Source organism: Tyto alba, unplaced genomic scaffold, assembly GCF_018691265.1.
Source record: "Tyto alba isolate M040663 unplaced genomic scaffold, T.alba_DEE_v4.0 Super-Scaffold_1, whole genome shotgun sequence".
NCBI lineage: Eukaryota > Metazoa > Chordata > Aves > Strigiformes > Tytonidae > Tyto > Tyto alba.
The window spans coordinates 33,413,869-33,434,177 of record NW_024881261.1 but is presented as its reverse complement, the minus strand read 5'-3'; the positions used below and the strand labels follow the sequence as shown (position 1 = coordinate 33,434,177).

At 36.6% G+C, this 20,309-nt stretch overlaps 1 protein-coding gene across 1 annotated transcript in view; it reads left to right on the top strand.

Annotated features, from left to right (window-relative positions):
* The window catches only part of CCDC6 (coiled-coil domain containing 6), a 56,093-nt gene extending 35,784 nt beyond the window's left edge, over positions 1–20,309 (top strand). Inside the window, exons 4-9 of the mRNA XM_042787970.1 lie at positions 82–185; positions 1,926–2,086; positions 4,639–4,795; positions 8,078–8,178; positions 12,262–12,386; positions 14,755–20,309. Of these exons, the coding sequence (XP_042643904.1) occupies positions 82–185; positions 1,926–2,086; positions 4,639–4,795; positions 8,078–8,178; positions 12,262–12,386; positions 14,755–14,946 (840 nt within the window). The 3' untranslated portion in view covers positions 14,947–20,309. The remainder of the gene's footprint in view (positions 1–81; positions 186–1,925; positions 2,087–4,638; positions 4,796–8,077; positions 8,179–12,261; positions 12,387–14,754) is intronic.

The window sequence follows — 20,309 nt, the reverse complement described above, 5'->3', positions numbered from 1 at the left end:
TTGTTATAACAATGATTTTTCCTAATGACAGTTCCTTACAAAAAGTATATTTCTGTCATTTTCATTGATTTTCCTCTCCAGCTAAGACGTGAGAAGATTGACCTTGAAAATACTTTGGAACAGGAACAAGAAGCACTAGTGAATCGTCTCTGGAAGAGGATGGATAAGCTTGAAGCAGAAAAACGGTTTGTCTTGTTACAGTGTGCTTGTTAGTATGGGAGAGATATTGTTTAACACATGATGCTCTGGATTAAATATGTTCATCTGTCCCATAAGAGTTGTTTAATCTATGAAAACCTGAAGTTAAAGCAGTTATAAAGCTCCTTGTTTACATGATGCCACATACTTGATTGCGTAAAGTAGATGAAACTAAATAGTATAAGAAATGATCTGGGAAAGCTAGAAAGAACTAGCTGAATTTTTTCAACTGCTGATAGGCTTTTTAAAGCTTCTGGTTTGAGGTCAGCTTTATATTCGTGGCCCAGAGCAAATAACGTGGTATTTCAGTGTATTTGTTATATGAGAAGCTCTTGGGTTTTTTCTATCTGCTGAAAGAAAACTTCAGCTTTTTCTCAGTGGTGTGCACTCGTGTTATTGAGGCTTCCTGCTGCTTCTTCAATAAAAGTTGAGACAGTGAGACTTAATATTCCCAAGAAAGCTAAGATTAAAAATATGTATTAAGGCAACTCTCTCTTTAATACCGTATTATAAGAACTCTGTTTTTTGAGGGAGCAGAGAAGAGATGACTAATACGTCATGTTTTTCTACATGTTTAAGGACACTTATGTTGGTGTGACTCTGTGAATCTTGACTGGGGCCTCAGAAACCACCTGAGCCTAGATGAACTGCAGGTTTTGTAGTTTTATTTTACAGAGCCCTGCTGTGTGACAGGTGCTCTGAAGAGCCATGTGTGATATTCAACAGTGGTAAATCCATAGCAGGCTGGGCCTTTGGTAGGATTTCTGTCCATCTTGGATGTAAAGCTCCCTTTAAGCCAAACCATTTCTGGTTTAATTTGTTGCAGACTGTATGCCTTCTTATGAGGAGCTACGGTGGACTCAGACCATGCTTTCGTACCACTTTGTATGGTACATGTGAATACTAAGCCATGCAAAGAGTTGTGCTTGCAGAGTGCTGTCCCTGCTCTTCAGGGCAGAGTTCGATCTGGCCAACCAACATGTTTCTAGTGAAGAACAACTTTATGCTTTCAGGCTGAAAAATACATAGTATGTTAACTCCAAAAATCATCATTTAGAACATTTAATACCTACCACATGCTTATTTCATTACAGGAGAAGTTCATTACTCCTTAATTTACAATCAGTTGAGGTATTTACAATCTTGATTATATAGAATACCTTTCTGTTTGGAATTTAAATAAATAAACTAATAAAAAGCAGGGGGAGACTGTTTGGCTATGCTTCAGAAAACGTCTGTGAAGTTTTTTCCTTTGATAATGGTGAAATGCAGAAAAGCTGGTGTTTCACCATAGACATACTTTACTCATATTTTCATCTTGAATATGTCTTCTTCCTCTAAGAACATAACTGTAAAAGCTCATAAGAGATTAAATGATTTGCTTAGAAATGATTTTGTGGAATAAGCAGCATATGAGTATAAAACTGAGGTCAACTATTCTGAGGTCCAGAATTTGTTCTTCCTGAACTGTATGCAGAAACATTTGGGTGTGTCAGTTTCTGAATATTTTAGGAAATACATCTGTGCTTGGACAACAAATTTTACCTCTTTTTATTTTGAATTAAGAAATAAAGCATTATAAATCCTCCCCAAATTCTCTCCCCCAAAACAGTAGTTAAAATACATCTTATATGCCTGTCAGAATCCTTGCAGTGGCTTTGTGAGGGATTTAAGGGGTTTTCTTCTCATTAGAATTGAACGTAAAGTGTGAACTATTTTTCATACAGAATTTTGCAGGAGAAATTAGACCAGCCAGTATCTGCTCCACCGTCACCCAGAGACATATCAATGGAGATAGATTCTCCAGAAAATATGATGAGACATATCAGATTTTTAAAGAATGAAGTGGAGAGGTTAAAGAAGCAACTGAGGGCTGCACAGTTACAGCGTGAGTAAACAACTTGTTTTAAATTAAAAAGTTTGCATAATGTAAGATTTGTATATATATACTTTTATGAGTTTGAATTTAAGGTAGAAGTGGAAAAAAATAGGGCAAATGTGAATTAAAATATTCTCATAATTGCAGTATTATTGCTCACTGATATATTTATACTGCAGGGGTTTTTTTAGCTTTACTAGAAGGATGTCAGGAAGAATCACCAAATATTTCCTGAATATTTTGGGCCAGCAAAAATGTTTGTTTCTTTTTTCTTTTTTTTTTTTTTTCAGAGACTTATCAGTATTTCAACATACAGATTTTTCAAAACATACTTATGGCCTACTTTTGTAAGAATCTTTTCTAAATTAAGAATTATTCAAAATAATTAACAGCTAGCAAAATAAAGGTCAGTTATATATGAGAATTTCACTTGTTAACAATTGCAGCTATCTTTGTATAATTGTTTGTGGCTGTATTAGACTGAACAGTTGTTCAAGCAGCGATTCGACTTCACAGTATAGGAGAAAAAGTAATCTTATTTTGTTCTTACCTATGTAAGATCACTTTGAAGGTGGACAGAATAAATAGTTGTGTAGAAGTCCTTGTGTTTCTGTTGTGAAAAATTTCACAGGCCCTTGACCAGGAGTGGAAAGCCTGCTTTTTGCCCTGTCTTTCAAGAGAAGCTGTGGCTCTGAGCACATGGTCTCAGCTGGCAGGAAGGTTGCTTGCGCCTTCCTGTGATTTTTACAATACCATTCTGTCATTCCTTTGTGCGAAATGTAAAATTTCTATCTGAGTTTTATCAGTTCTGCATAGCTACTAGTCAGTAGCATTGTATTTCACTTGATAGGTAGGTAGATACCTAGCCATATAGGCAAAAATTTTAGTGGGTGGGAAACAAGCGGTATTTTCCCCCTCTAGTGTGCTGGTCTTGACAGGCTAACTGGAATATTTCAACCCCCCTTTAGAGAAGTAGCTTGCCAGAGACAGTGGCCTTCCTTAAAGACAGGGATGATGGAAGAGTGTCCTTTTGCAGAGGCCTTGTGCACAAGTTTATGGGATTAATAATTTGTGTCAGTTAGAAGATAAGGACTGCTAATCTTTGTACTTGATAATTCTGCACTGCAGCCTTCACTTACTGGACTTCAGAACGAGAGGCCTTAGATTTAATATAATCTTTGTACTAATCTAGCCTAATTAATTTCATTTCAAGTATTTAGTATTTTTAAGTGGTTTCTTTTTAAATTATTGTGGTTTAGAGTAAAAATTTAGACACATTTAAAGTCAAATTCTTATTGAAAAGATGATCTGGGTTTCAAAGTACTTTCCCTCTGTGAACGGATTGAACAGCTGCAATATGAATAGCAGTACTGATAGAAATGGTAGATGTGGTAAGGTGCAATCACAAGATGAGACTGAAATACAGGTTTTAGTTTGGTGTTTGTAATATCTGGTCATTAGAGATTCTCTAGTATTCATAAATAATAAAATCTGCCTACTAAATTCTGATATTGATATTACATTTTATATTACTTGAAGTAATTATAGTCTAGGAACTGTTTTGGTATAATAATTTTAAATAAGGGATACTGTTACATGTAGAAGTGATTTTTTCAACAGAAGAAAAAAAAAAATCACATATTGCTGATAGTTCGGGAACAATCTTCTAAAACAGGAATATTCTTTTGATTGAAAGGTGCTGCATAAAGAAATGATCATAAAACATGATGAATGGCAGTTTGGGTTTTTTTAATATCAAGGAGTTACCTGTAAAATTGATCATTTCAATTGAGGAGAACCTCACAAAATACATTGTGTGTGTCATAGGTCTTCATGTGTTCCATTTTATTTAATCTGTCTAAACATTTTGTAGCTTTCCATAACTTTATTTTATTACTTTTAAATAACCTGTGATACCAGACTATTTAAGTGATATTTGCTGAATTTGTTTAGAATTGCAAACTCAATTTGCCCTTTGATGGTAAAGAGTAAACTGCTTCTTGGCTTTTAATATTGCTACATTTTCTTCTGGCCAATCTCTATGATAAGATCTGTAATTGAAAGAATGCTGTGGAATATATAAGGTAGCAATTTAATACAAGTTTGAGTGTTTTGTGTTTCAGAACTTGTTTTGTGCTTCCACAGTAGAAATACACCTTTAAAATAATTTCTTCCGTGTGTTGCAGTAAAATCTTTGTAAACGTGGAATTGCATTATTTTAATGAAGCAAGAATCATTGTTTTTCTTCTTTATGGTTTTAGTTTTATTTTCTTCATGTCTTTTTTCCTTTCTTTCCAAATACATTTAAGAAAATACTTAAAACTTATTTTGCTTTTTACCTTTTATTTCCAAAATTGCTGTCAACTAGTAATTTATTTTAGTATCTACTGTTCTGAATTAGGCTTTGAACTAACAGCTTGGAGATGAGAATTTTAACTGATCCATCCTGAGCATTTTCTACACCCTCACTCTTGAAGTACCAGAGTGGAATTAGGCACAACATATTTGCTTCTCTGTGAAATTGAATTTTAATCAAATTTTAACAAAATTCTGAATTTCAGATTCAGAAAAAATGGCACAATACTTAGAAGAGGAGCGACATATGAGAGAAGAAAACTTGAGACTTCAAAGAAAATTACAGAGGGAAATGGAACGTAGGGAAGCGCTCTGCAGGCAACTGTCAGAAAGTGAATCCAGCTTAGAAATGGACGATGAAAGGTTTGTATTTTCTAGCCATCCAGATATGTTGGCATTGAGCTTATTAATCAGTACTCATACTTCTTTTTGAATATTAAGTATTTATAGAAATAACCTGTCTATAGGTTTAATATACATACTAAATTGAAGCATAGTCCAGGAATATCTTCAATAGAATTGTATCTAACATGTGGAAATTGTATTAGATTTAACAGTGAGAAATAAAACATTTGTATCTGAAGATTGCTTAGGGTTCTGGTAATATATATTGAAATAAATATAGCTGTGGAGCTTACATTCAGGATAATTCAAGAATACCTTTATTTTGTCCCTAACATGGTAACTTCAGGGAATTCTGTGAGGTAGGAGCAATGTCCATACTTGAGGCTCATTTGTCCTTTGCAGAAAATAAAATGTGTTCAGCCAAATACAAGGGATACTGTCTAAAGCCTTAGAGAGAGGAAGCATTTCCAGAGCTGTTGGGTTGTTCTTGATGTCTAAACCATAACATCCTTGATTTTTTTTTTTTTTTTCTCTAGTGCAAGCTGCATTGCTTGCACTGACCTTCCAGATAGTCTTGTGTTTTTTATGGTTTCATATGATGCCTTTAAGTGTTTTCTCACATCATAATCATGTGACAGTGTTATATCTTGAAAGAGCTTTTTAAGTACACTTTGAATAAAACATTCTTATTTATCAAATGCTCATCATTTTGTTGTACTGATTTACATTATTTTGGATTTGTAGTGGTCTTTTAAAAAGAAAATAAAAAAGTTACGTTGTGCTGTGTACTCTTCTAATACTGAGAGATTTCTTCTTGGGTCATTGGTATATTTGTTATAAGCCATAATTTACCAGAAACAAAACAGCAGATATTTGTTTCAAGGAGCACCCTTCAAATTCCAGGTAGTGTTTTCATTTTAATGAAATACTAGGCAACTGACATACATTGCAGTAGCATCTGTTATTAAGATGTAGTGAATGCTCTATAAATTAAATTGCTAGAAATGCACAGTTCTGGTGTTTGAATCTACTTTTAGTAGCTTCATCTTTTCTGCCAATATTTACATTGTAATGGAATTAGAGTAAAAACCTAAACCTATGTGAATTATCAGTATTAATCCAGAAATGTAGAGTATCCTAATAGTTTTTTTTTTTGTCAACTAGTTGTAGGTAGTGGTAACCAAGAAAATGCAGGAAAAATTGATTAACTATTCCATACTACCAAGAAATGTAATTGTCATGTTGATTTTCTTGGTACTACAGAGGCATGACAGAATTGCTCCAAAGCAGGTATTTGCAGTGTAAGTAATACAAAGTAAAGGGAAGGATGAAACAGGTATTAGAGTGGTTAGTCTTAAGAGAACTGTGTGGACAAAATAATTGTGGAACTACATGCAGTAATGACTTTAAAAATGTAGATTTTTGTCAGCTTACATTATTTTCCTAAAAATGGTGGTGGTGATAGATCAGATACCCAGTTTTTTCGGATGCATTCTGTTAGCTGATGATACTTACTTTTTGTGGATGGGGTAGATGAAAATGCATTACTGAATGCAAAATACACAGCTCTCCCCAAACTTGTTCCTTCTGATTAGCAATAGTTTTGTCTTCTCAATCCTTCATCCTGTTCTCTGGAGTAGTAGGGAAATGGTTGAAACCAGGAACTAACAGTGTGCTCCTATTCCATATCACCTGATCCAGGTACTGGGAGGATTTACAGAAAATTGTCCTTATGTAGAATAAAATAGAGTTAAATCACAAAGACCACTGCTGTGCTGCAATACATGTACTGTCTGCATTACAAATTACTGTGTGTTGCAGAGGTTGCCTAGTCAGTTCAGTTTTGCTAACCTTGCCACTGGAAGCTCTTTAGAAGACTTAAACTTTGATTTGCCAGTTTCTTAATTTTTTTGCTCTTCTCTATTGCAGCTACTTTTATTACCTGGTCTACACAAATTTAAACCAACCTTGGTATCACTACAGTACACTGCCTGTTAGGTGTTGTAGCTTAGTAAAGCTGAATATTCTGGTTTAAAAAACAGTAAGATGCAGTATCAGAACATGTTTCAAATAGTTTATGAACTGGCTCACAGACCTCGAAGTAGTCATCATTGTGAGTTCCATCAAATAGGAATATTTTTAATGCTGCTCTATGTTGTGGGGTTTTTTCTGTGATTTGGAAATAAATGTAGCTCCTAAGAATTTCTGAGAACACAGTGGTAGAAGGGGAGACAAGTAAGAGTCAGAAGGCTGTTAGTTAGCTAATTTTGCCTGCTGCTTTGCTGTGTCCAGTAAACAAACACAGCTAAATGTAATAATATAAACCCAGGTGCACTGATTTGCAACCGTATGTGCAGGAGAATGTGAACAGAGGAACCTCTAATCTAGACAATGACTGAAAAATCTATGGAGAGTGTGTAAGTAAATCAACCTGAAAGCTGCCAGCATTAGTGCTGTTGAAAAAAATACATGAAATTACATTTGAGTTATAAACAGTAAGTGGCAAGTAGGAGCAATTGGTATGTTTTTTCTCCTTTTATTTAGCACTTGATGGTTGTGAAGAAGCTTCACTGTATTTAGTGAGTAAAGTACAAATAAATACCACTAAAATTATTACATGTGGGGAAAAATGCCTTACCTGAGGTTCTTTAGCTTATCACAATGAAGCGTGGGAGGTGTCTTGCAACACAACCTAGAAGTGTCTTTAGTGGGAGAAAGTCCTGAGTTCAAAGGTCTCTCTGTTCCAGTGGCAAAAGACATGATGAGTAAATGGCTAAACGCTGAGTCCAGAGGGATTCGAGTAGGAAACAGGGCATGTTTTTAACTGTGAGGCTGATCAGCTGTTGGAACAAAATATCAATACTTTAATGATTATTTCCTCCCCTTCCCCATTTCATGATTTCAGATTACTTCTGAATGCCTTTCTGGAAGATACACTCCAGCCAGACAAGCTGTTGAGTTCAATGTAGAAATGATGTGTAAAGTGCAAGAATGTAGTATAGGTCAGATTGGGTGGTATGATTTATACCTCTGGCCTTAATATGTACTATTCTAATAGAATGCAACTTGTACAGTTTTAAGTGCAAATGACTAAGATAAGCCCAGCTATTTCCATTGAAAGTTAGGTCAGTATCAGCCTTCAGCAATGATGGGAGTTCCTGTCATGACTTCCTAAAGGTGACTGGTCCTTCATTAATCTAATGTGATTTTTACGGGAATTGAAAAAAACACAGTGAAACATTTAAAACATGGCACATTTTAAAAGGTTTGATCTAATTATTCTTTGCCTTTTTTTGTTAGATATTTTAATGAGATGTCTGCACAAGGATTAAGACCTCGCACTGTGTCCAGTCCTATCCCTTATACACCCTCACCAAGTTCTAGCAGACCTATATCACCTGGTAAATATTTAACCCGGTTTCTAAAATTATTGTATGCATCACATAGTAACGTGCCCTTTTAATATATTTAGTTCAGTAGCCTTTCAAAGGTAGTCTGGAGAGAAAAACCTGCATCATAAATGTAAGAATAGTTTTGCCTTAGATGTTTTCTAGTGCATTATGTTTTTGGATGGTTCTGTTTTACACTGTGAACAGATATTAAAGGTCAGTTAAGTAGCTTAACTTGAACTTCTATTTTTATTTATTTTTTGCTCTCTCATTTTCTCTCTTACTGTCTTGTCTCTTGTTTTGTTTTGTTTTTCCCTTCTCTCCCTGCCCCCGAAGTTGCCCAACAGGATGCACAGTTCAAACAGATTTCTAGAGTTTGGTGATGAACTAGTAATAAGACTGCTGTTGTGCTCTTAATAAAAACTTCGTATAGAAGTCTAATCTTGAACATGTTAGAAAAAAATCAATTTTCATTTCTCTTTAGTAGAGGAATGGCTTTTGTATTTCTGCTATTTTCCATTGTAAAACAGTAACTATAAAATTAAGAATTCTTGTATCTAGTACTTTGTATAACAAAGGCAAACTAATATTTTCTGAGTTTTTAATTACTGAATATATTTTTTAAGTCAAAGGAAATGTATTTGTGTTACTAACACATTTATTAACTGACATTTAAAATTCCTTAAAATTGTGCTTGGACATTCTTTAAAAGTTGTTGGCCAAACATGCTATTGGCCCAAAAGTTGTTGGATGGTATATGGCAATCACAAAGTCACTTGTACGTAACGAAGCGAATCCTGCATGCCCTGCTTTCCCAAGTTCACCTTCAGAACCTGTTGGGCAGAGTCCTACAGCAAGGGCAAATGAAATGTGCTCTACACTGATGCATTCTGCAAGACAGAATTGAGACATTTTATTACACAGGTCTGCTAGAACATATGAATTGTCTTTAAACTCTTTTAATTTTCAAGATGGACTTTAGTTTTTCAGAAGGACTCAGTTTTCATCCAGATGTTGCAAAAGGAGTAAGCATGTGTGGAAACTAGCTATGGTCATAAGCCATGTTACAATGTTAGAGATGAGCATTACGATAGAGTTTTTGAAGAGGTTTTGGGGCTTCTGAAATGAGCCAAATCACTTGACTTCTAATGTTCTGTAAGGTATGTTACCCAGAAAACAGTTTATGTTTTCTTATCCTTTTCCTGTAACTGGGTGTACAGAAATGTAGTTATGTTAACAACTGTTCTGGTGTAACTATTGTGGACATGCATGGTTATACGTGTGCAGCCTTTGTAATAATACAGTATTCAACTGCACATTGTATCTGCAGTCCACACAGTGGTTATAATTAAAAGTATGTGTAGGTAAAATTATCTGGTAACTTACAGGCTTGCATCCTAGATTATCTAGAAGTGCACCCAATTTAGATGCTGATGTGTCAATGCAGGAGTATCTTGTTGGTTTGTTTCTACGCTGGGACTGAAGCCCATTCCTTGTTCCCCGTGGACTTCCCATCAGTAGTTGGTACAAGAGTGCTGCATTCTAGTAGGAATTATGTCCCACAGGCAGGACATGCTGAGACACAGTCTGTAGCAGAGTTAAAAATAGCACAGCTGAAAGGATCATTTCTAACAGAGTTCACAGTTTTGGTAATGTGGCTACAGTATAAGTTCCAGACTAGCACTTCTGCACACGCAGATATGTTACGCTCCTTCACATCTGATAAATTAAGATCCATACCTAGGAAGTTTCAGACTTCAGAAAAGTAGCAGCAGCAGTTTGTTAGAGAACTAGTAAGATCAATAGGGGATTGTCTACAGCTACCTGGGGTTTAGGAATACAGTAATGGATGAAAACATAGTTTTTGAGAGTACTTTATATCTGAAGTAGTGTGGTAAGACACTGTCAGAAGTATCACCGCAGAATAATACAACAGTTATATTTTGCATCAAGTAATTGTATGACTTGGTGGCCTGGTTTCGGCTCAACCTATGACTTTCCTTACCTTTACCCTTCCAATTCTTTCCCCCATCCCCCAGGGTGGGGGAGGGTGAGCAAGTGACTGTGTGATGTTTGACTGCCAGCAGGGTTGAAACTGTGACATTTGGCGCGTTTCATTTGGGAAATGATGTGCCTGAATTTGTAGAAACACAATCTGAAACTAGTTAGAAATGCTGTAATGTCATATGGATAGGCAGGAAGGTTTAATGGGTCAGATTCTGGCTCCTGAATCCCAGAGCCTTTTGTGCTTGCATGGCTTGAGATGCTGCTTTTGAGGACTCTTTCAAGCCAAGATCCTGCTAAGATTTCTAGCACAATGCATGGAACTTTGAAGATTGTGAAAGTATTACTACTCCTGGGCAGCTGGGGATTAGTTACTCTAATTACCAATTAGTCTTTAGTGTAGATGAACTGTTCTATGCTTTGCTTCTGCAGCTAGGCTAGACAGAGATTTTTGGACTGCAGAGATGAGCTAGCTTAGATGTGTGTGCACTACTCTGTTACTGCTTCTTTGACTACTATGTAGACTTGCATTTGTAAAACTTCTAGAGCTGGTTTATCCCAATGCAGTTGAAAATTGTAATGTTGCAAAGATGACTTAAAGCCTATTTTTTGGCCTTTTAGTGTTCTGGGCTCTTGTCTCTGACTTTGCAACACATTGTCACCTACCTGAACATTGAATTGTTTCTGTCCTTGTGCTTACAAAGCCACTTAGTTATAAAACATGTGCTGTATAGGCAATTAGATTGTGTAGTCAAAAAGCAATTAATTTTGTTAATCTGCATTGTTTAACTACACTAAAGTGATAACGATTCCATTGGAGTCGCTCATAATTTGCACCAGACATACATTGGAGATGTGGCAGAATCAAACACAGAATAGAAGAAATCAAGGGAAGTATGTTTTCTTATATAACTTTGTTAGTGATCTAAAGCTTGGGTGTTGTTTGGAGTTCCTCCCCCCCCCTCCCCCCGCCAAGATCTTGCCATCTTGCCTCATCAATTGTAGACACAAACAGATACGTGCAGTTAAGGACAAAGCTGGGTGTTGGTGCATACTGTAGCTGCAGTGGCACTCTTTTACGCTGATTTAGTGTTGAAGTATGAAAACTGTTAAATCCAGTGTGGTGTTCTAAAGGTCCGTTAAACTTCTATAAATTTTTTGGTCATAATTCTCCAAAGCAGTTGCTAGTGTCTGATACTAAACAGCTGAGAAAAGACTTGTTTACTACCTTACTGATATTTTTGTCAGAAAGCAATAATGAGCTAAAGGGTTTGGAAAATACGCTGTTTTGAGAAATGCTCAAAATGTTCAGAACACTTCAAGGTCTGAACTTTAAGCACTTGCCAGTTGCTGCTTCTGTTTACTCTGGTTAGCTATACAGATACGCTTTATTTTTATAAATTAGTCCTTACAGAAAGGAAATATTTACATGGAAGAATTAAGATATTTTCACTTTTGAATATTAGGCTTTCCTTAATGTGAATAAAACGAGTTGTAATTTTAAATGTTAGTTGCTAGCCTAGTTCAGCTAGCAACTAATCCCAGAATGTTTTAACTTTGCAGCCCCAAAGATCTTTGGGTCCCTGCCTGTAAACACCGAGGCAAAACAGGAAGAAGCCTGGGTGCAGATCTGGTATGCCTTGGGGAGCCACCTACATCCAGTTTCTTTGTGGAAACTCATAGTAGCACAGTGCTAGGTGGCTTCTCCAGGCACAACCTCTCTGCTTCTCCAGACTGTATTTTTTTTCAGGGAACCATTTCCTGTGAGAGAACTGGAAGGCTGGATGGGAATACTTGTGGACTAAAACTAAGCTGCCAGGGGATCCTTACACTGTTTATGTTAAGCGAAAAAGTTATGTTTAACATTGTGTAATGTGTGTTTTGAAACGTATGGTAGCTTGCTCAGGAAAAGAAACTGATTTTGCATCACACTTTTCAATATAATGAACATTTTTCAGATGTCTAATCTGCCAGCAGTCACCAGTTGTTAACCTGTCATTGATTCAGAACTAAAAGTTTTTTAAAAACCTCACACTTCAGTTTGTAATATAAACAAGAATGTTGATGTTACCTTGTTTTAACAATTTCTAGGTCTGTCATATGCAAGTCACACAGTTGGTTTCACACCACCAACTTCACTGACTAGAGCTGGAATGTCTTACTACAATTCCCCAGGCCTTCATGTGCAACATATGGGACCATCCCATGGTATTACAGTAAGTATTTAAAATAGTAAATACTTGTTACCAATGTCAGTTTGTTTTTTAAAAGTTACAACTGTTTGTCCTTAAGCTTTTTTACAAAACATTTTTGTAAATGTCTGGTTTTGTCTCCTTACTCCAAGATATCTATTGCTGCTTTCTTCAACCCCGATTTTCCTCTTCACTCAGAAACTGATTCTTTTTGGAGAACCTTATTTTCTGCAAAAGAATAGGATGTATTATCATCTTAAGGAGAGTAATAGGTATCATCTTATGGATCAGCAGGCAGGGTGTGAGAAGTGATGTTCTAAGCTACTAAGCCTATCCCAGGAAGTAAAAACATTGCTTTCATTTTTCTCCTAGTCTCCACCATCTGACGGATGAGTCATCTGAGGTTGCTCCAAGCTCAGGTTTTCTTCAGGATGACACACAATGCTACCATCATGTCACTGTAACAGGCAGTTAACTCTTATTTTCTATTCTCATTGGCAAAGAAGAAAGTTAATATAAACATTTGTTAGGGCAATTTCTCCTGTCTTTCAACTGGATTTATTTCCTTTTTACCTGCAATGTTTGATGCATTTCTACTTAATCATGTTTCTTCTAAGTATTTGTGGAGTGTAATGAGTAAACAGAGCCTAAATATTGACCATTTGGCAAAATACCATATAGTTGTTGTATCATAGAAGACCATTTTGATTTTTCTCAACAGGTATGGTAGTATGTAAATATCCTGCAAGGCTTTTGCATACACACGTCATTCAGATGTAAAAGCATGTTTCAATAGAACTTTTAGTAGAATGATAAAATATGGCTGCTTCTAAAACAGTTTAGGGGAGTGTGCAAAGGTAATGGTTAATTTAATTGAGCAAAGATCAGTGGGAATGCTTCAGTGGTGGGTAGAACAGCAGGGAAGCTGGAGCTCAGCAGGAAGGTCGTATCCTGGACTGGGTTCAGCCCACTGCTGTGTGTCACATGCGTTAGTCACAGGAAGATCTATATGCTTCTCCTAATTTTATAAATAAGTTTTTCAAGGAACTTGTTCTATTTAGTCTCTGAGATACTACTCTTTCTGAAACTGTAAATGAATTGATGTCACATTGAGTCACTATGAAAAAGATAATCTTCAGGACAAAATACTAATTGTTTTGAGAAAGGTGTTGAGAAGTAGCTCTTGGCTTTGTCTTGATACTGAAACTAAGTCCCTTCATGCTATTAGATATATGCAAATGCAGTAAATTATTTTAATTTTCAGACACATCAGTCAGTTGTCAAGAAACCCTTGTCTTTTTGCACAGAGCATTAATTTATTGTACATAGTTGTGCAGAAAAAATAGATACAATATACTTTATTTGATTAAACTGCAGCTCGATTCTTGACTCTTCATTTTTGATCTCTGTTGCAGAATAAATTGACTTCACCTGTAGTACATTTGGTATAACAGTGTAATCATGCTTCTCCTCAGAGTTGATCATCTGTGGTTGATTATAATTGTGGGTGGGTGGTTCATCATGCCATAAGGTTCTTGATTAATGCTAACTGAATTGGTAAGTAGTGAGCATTTTTGTTTCAAAAGTGCAGAAGTTAGTGTTGTGCAGCATAATTTATATTTGTACATCGCTAACGTGAAAGAAGATTTCCCATGCCCCTGCTGGTTTGTAAAGATAAAGTGGGTTTTAAGTCTTTGTGTTTGAATGTGCAGGTTGTTGAAAAATCAGTGGTTTCTGCTGAGGGGAGCTGTCTAACAACTGCTTCACTCCTGCAGCTCAAAGGGTTGTAATCTTTTTTTGTTCTGCAAATAACAATTAGTATTATGATTTGGTCATGTTCGGGTGTGCAGGCTGAGTCTTTGAGCACGTTAGAGATTCTGGGCAGACACTGGCATTTGAAACTTTTCCACCCACACTCAGGTACCATTTGGTTGGACTTCATACACCAACAGCCTGAAGTTAAAGGGTCATCAGCACCTACCACCTACTGGTTGGGCAAACACAAGGGGGAGGTGCTGTCTCTGCAGTATCTCTCATTTCTTTTTAGGTTTCTGGTCATCATAGGTAAACGAATCTTCAGGACATATGTCTTGTGTTCATTTCCTGCAAGCTGACAGGAGGGAATGCGCGTTCTGTTTGATGTCAGAAGAACTTCCCTTTTCCTTTGCTACTTCATTTCAGAGTGATGTTTACTTCACGTACAAGTTGTATTGTGATTCTTGCAATGTTTTGAAAGGGATTCTTCCCACATAATTGTTTAGATTTTGTTGTGGTTTTTTCCTTTTTTTTTTTTTTTTTTTTTACTTTGCCAAGGTCAATAAATTGATTAGAGGACTTGCACCTAACATTGTTCAGGAGTGTGTTAAACATAATTTCAATATTTGTTCTGCAGAGGCCTTCACCACGAAGAAGTAACAGCCCTGACAAATTTAAACGTCCCACTCCTCCTCCTTCTCCAAACACGCAGACCCCAGTGCAGCCACCTCCGCCACCACCTCCACCACCTGTGCAACCTACGGTCCAATCCGCAGCATCGCAGTCAGCCACTTTTCAACATTCAGTGCATCCCTCCTCTCAGCCTTAGTGCATGTGCTCAGCAGTCTGTATGTCAGAAGTGGACTCATAACATGGAGCAGTTTACTAAAAGCCAAAGGCTTACTTGGCATATTTGGATTTGACTTATTTGCACTGAGGTTATATAGGCTTCACTGTTAATTGTGTTGTAAACGTTTGTATAAAATGCAGCCAGTGTTGTGGGTCTACAACACTAACTTAACAAAGTTTTCCATCAGTGTTTACTTGAACTACATGTATGTCCATTCTCTGGCTGGAACATTTGCTACTCTTATTTGGTAATACGGCATTATGTCGTTTTGCTTGGCTCCAAAGCTTCATTTTCCTGGCTTTTAGGTTTGTACAATTAAAGGGATACCTTTTTATATTTTTTCATGACAATTTGCAGAAAATTAAAGGCATGATGGGCTATATGATAAATTCTGAAATATTGCAATGTTTACCAAGCTTATGGAAAATCAGCACTACGTTTCAGTCATTTGAAATAACAGCTTCTAGTGCAAAAGTGAGTCAGACACCCTAGTCAGTGCCCAAGACACATACTCTATTACGTAGTAAATAAGCTTAATTCAGCACACAGGACACATCCATAATTTTCCTGTTTAAAAGCACCTCAAACGCATGGTACAGTCGGAATCTTACAGTGAGGGAACTGGCTTGTTGGAGCCTGTGGAATGTACAATTTGTGGACCTTAAGATTTGATGATTTCACTTGACACTTACGTTAACCTGTAAGCTGCCCATACTGTGTGATCTGTCACAGTTAACTTCTGTAAGTGTGGTCCTGCCCACAGGTTACTGATAGCTGATTAAAGTGTGCTCTTGGATTTATTATTTTTTTTTTTTGCTGCAGAAGGCAATGTGATTGTAGAGAACAGCTGATGATCTTTTTTTTTTCTTGCTAAAATATATTAATTGTGACTCCCCTGAAACAAAGTTTGAACAGGTATTCTAAATGTTCAAAAGTCTGTTAGAAAATAAGATATCAGATGAGCGTATAGGAATACATTGGTGTAACACCCAAAATGTTGTATTGCTTGGTAGAAACAGTACAAGAAAGTAGCACAACATGGCACTATGAATGCTTATTTAGCAGCCTAAGCCGGTACAATGTATAAAGAAATGTGTTCTGAATACATTCTTTCCATTCATTTAGCACAAATAAATCGGTTTCACTTTGCAGTGGAACAAAGTGTCACTTATTGATATTGACATCTTACTCAGTTATATTTTTCCTGAGGTTCCTTGTTGAGTACTGAGGTTTATATATTATTGATGGTTTTAAGTGGTTTACCATGGTTTTAAGTGGTTTACCTCATATATATGGATATTGTGGGCCATGGAAAATGACAAGAGAATGTTTATTTTATGAGACTATGTATCTGGCTATAATCAGAGCAGAACATGAGTAATTTATCTTTTGTTTACAAAAGTTTGTTTGACATGCCTAATGCTTTATTAAGGACATTTTAAAGAGGGAAGTACAGCATTCTGGTCGTATACTAACACCTGTACATGTATTTTCATGTTTGCTGCTCACCTGTTCAGTAAGAATTGCAAACTGGAAATATTTATAAAATTAGTGCTCTAAATCAAAACAGTAAATTAAAATAATGTTGTAAAATGTTCCGCTTAAGGCAAAACTAGAATTTCTTCACTGTAGCTATGTAGTTTCAGCTCTGAGAGAATTTAGAGAAATTCATATATAGTCTATTACACTTTGTAAACCAATATGGGATCAAGTGCATTATCCAAATACATTAGTTATGGTAGAGACTCTCCAGTCAACTGATTCTCAAGATTGTGTCAGACCTAAAATTTGACCAGTGCTTCCATCAGAAAATAATTGACCATAGCAAGTGCTCACTTTTCCATAGAGGAAACTCAGCTGTGAGCATTGTAATTAAAGAGCTCCTGAATCAGTGGTAGGACTGCATGTGAGAAAATTACAGGCAGTCAGAGGTGGGACTAGAGATAGGATTGGTTTAGTTTGATGCTTGTCCTTTTGTAAACATAAGACAAAGAAAAAAAAAATTCTTTTATAAGTAGGATTCCAGCTCAAGTATACTACTATTTGAAATGGTGCTCTCCTTTCTCAAGTGCTGTGAGAATCTTGGACATACGGCTCTGCAGAATGTGAGCTCGTAGTTGTGGTAGTATAAATGCAGGGGAGAGGGGGGAAAACCTTTGACAGTGTTGTTCTAAGATTTTTAAATGGAAAATTGCCTAGAATTATTTGCATTTGAAGCATATTCCAAAACTAAATTTGTGTAACCCAAGTTCAGCTGCTGTTATAAAGTGTCTTAGTGAACTCTCCTTACTATTCCAGTGGGACTGTTACCAGAGAAAAGTAAAGAACTGACAAATGTATACTAAGTCTTGAAATTGTAACAAGGCGCTAAATTGGCCTTACCTAAGAACGTTGAACAAACATTTGCTTGCAATCACAAATGTTAAACTCTATTTGTAGACTTTTTGAATAAGATGAGAAATTGTGCACAACCATCTCCTAATAAATGTAAATGGATTTTCAGTTTTCCTTGTGAATTATAGTCATGAATTATGCTTCTGTAGCTGTGATTTTATCAGATCTCCTATAGACTGGAGAACTCACTTGACAGTGAGGTCCAGCTTACTCTAAGGGCTTAAGTGCTTGGCTTCTTTATCGCAGCCTGGGTGGGTTCCTGTTGTCATTTTCATTGCTAATGCCATTTAGTTGCGCGCTGCATCATCACTGGTTGTGTAAGGCCACAGAAGCAATTTTTAGCTGTGATGGAACATTTTGTGAGTGTACCCCTTTACAGCTAAATGTTTAAAAAAATATATATCTACTAGCTGTTTCTGCAGTGCTTTCCTCTCTGACAATCAAGCAGCTTTCTTTTTCCTTTTTTTCTCAAGGGATCTGGCTTGGACAATGGAATGCAGCTGACAGTCTGTAGAGCATTAAGAGTTTATTTTATCCATGATCTGTTCCAGAGAAGTTCTTTGGAAGACGAGGTGGGACTGTTTGGAGATAGTCTTCCAGCTAACAGCCAGATAAGATTATTTTAATTACATGTACTCCTCTGAGAGCATATTCCCAAGGGCAGAAAGGACTGTCGGAGTTTTTCAAGAAAATATCAGTGCTTTTCTTTTGGCAAGTGCTGTACTGGAGCTGAACAGAACAGGATTCCTTTCCTGTTAAAATGTTCATGTTCAGGAGTCCATCTGCCTGGGTGGAATCCCTGTGTACTTTAGCTGAGTGAAAAATGCAATCTTGGAATTAATAAAAACAAGCAAGCTTCCTGGGATCTGTGAGAGCTGCACTACTGACAGGAGACAATACAGACTCTCTGTATTTTGTTAAATAAATGGAAACTGATTACGGAGACAAATAAGAGAGATTTGAATACTTTATCAATCAAAGAATGCAGTCTCTCATCCTCAGTATTGATTATTACTTACTAAGAAGATGCATCCAGGGGCCTTGTTTAAGTCTTGTAGTAGTGTTTCTAATCCTAATGCTTAGTGTTACAAGCAGTGTGAGTTCTAATACTGTTCAACTTTTTGATGTTTCGTTTTTGTTTCAGTCATGGCAGTCTTTCTTTTTGATCCTTGGGAGTCTACAGAGCATGGACTATGCAGAACATAATTCTCCAGTTCAAGCCATCTCATAAGAAACCAGAAGGTTTATGAGTGTAAGCTATAAAATTATAATACATATATGTGTTACAACAACCTCCTTGAGGGGAAAGATTTGTCCTCTTGAAGAGAGAAAACAGAGCCCCTAACTGCCAAATGGACTGTATGCATAGAGACAATCTGGTTTCCTCAGTTCCGTGAGGAGCTGAATTCCTCTCCCAGCCCTTTTCAGATTCAGACTGGAGTTCTTAATATCTTAATTTTTTTAAAATTCCACATCTCACTATACTAAGTACTCAGGATAACCTTCATATTCCTTTTGGGTAATAACCACTAGTTCAGTACAAATAGAGGTTAAGAGTCATTGCCACTTTGTGGCCTGGAGGAAGTCACTGAATATGCCAGACTGTGGCCTTTATGATGCAGTCGTAGTTCAAGTGGGAGTGTGCATTCATACCATGATTTTTTTTTTTTTTTTAAGCAGCTGTTGCTGTTCTTGCATTAGTAGCGTGCCCTGACGAGGAAATAAAACCATGGAGTTTGGCTCTGCGTTAACAGACAGCTGCTACATTAGGGAGAAGAGTGCTTGTTCCTATTCAACTGGTTAGGCTCCAAAGAAAAGTACTACCTCATCTTTAGGTTGGGATGATGTGGCTGCAGGGTCAGGAGAAATGTTGTGGGTGTGCTAGATTTTATTCTGCATGTGTTACCTGGGTAGGAGTCTTTCCTCACTGGAACTGGTCTCTGGAGGTTATAAAGCTTTTGTAGAGGAGGAGAGAGGAGTTAGGACAGATGGTTGAGGGCTGAGTTTGAGAAAACTACATGTCCCTGTAGTAGATTGCTGCTTAGAGTACTCTTTGGCTAGGCCTGGCAATCGCCTGTACTAAAACTACTTTTTTTTTTCCTGTGTGGTTTCCTTTCAAAAAGTGCAGTGTTGCAGTTCTTTAAGTTCTGACATTGATACCTAATTAGAAAAACAAAAAAAGCAATTCCCCTTTCAATACAGAAACATTGGAAGTAGTCTTCTATGTGCAAAGGTGGGTTCTCTCACAATATAAATTAATACTGTATCTATAAATGAAGGTGTTTTATTCTAGTGGTAAAACCTAAGCTGTCCAAGGCACTTTAGTTTGTGATTGCTGACTTTTGTTTTGGCAGGTGTTTCAGATAAAATCTAAGCCTCCTGTGGAGGAAGAAAAAAAATCACCTGACAGCTGTAGACTGTACCTTTCCTGCAGAAATACAGCAATTTCCTCCAATGCAAGTAAAAATGGAACAAGCATCCTTGAGCTTTTTTGAAGCTTATATTTAATTTCAGTACCTTGGTGATTGCTCTCGTGTAGAGAATCTATGAAGTCTCAGTATCGGTTGGTTGGGTGTCTAGCTGGTTATTGCTGTGTTTTACTGATCCTAGTGAAGGAAGCCTGTTCAAATGTGGATCAAATGTATAAATCCACTGGTTAACAAGAATGGTCAAAGTGCAGATTTGTTGAGCATGAATCCAAGTGATGACTTTAAAAGCATTACACAGTGTTGGTGTGAGTTGGAGCTTATCCTTGAAAGAACCTCAGAGACAAAGAAGTTGGGGTTTTTTTAGCAGGTTACATTTTATTCCTGTATTAGCTGTATTGTTGCTTTGTTGTGTATCTCAAGGTGTTTACATATATTTGTAATTGTTACAATGTGTCTGTAATCAAGCTCATCTGTGCCTTCATGCAGACTTCCAATAAACACATGATTTTTTTTTTTGTA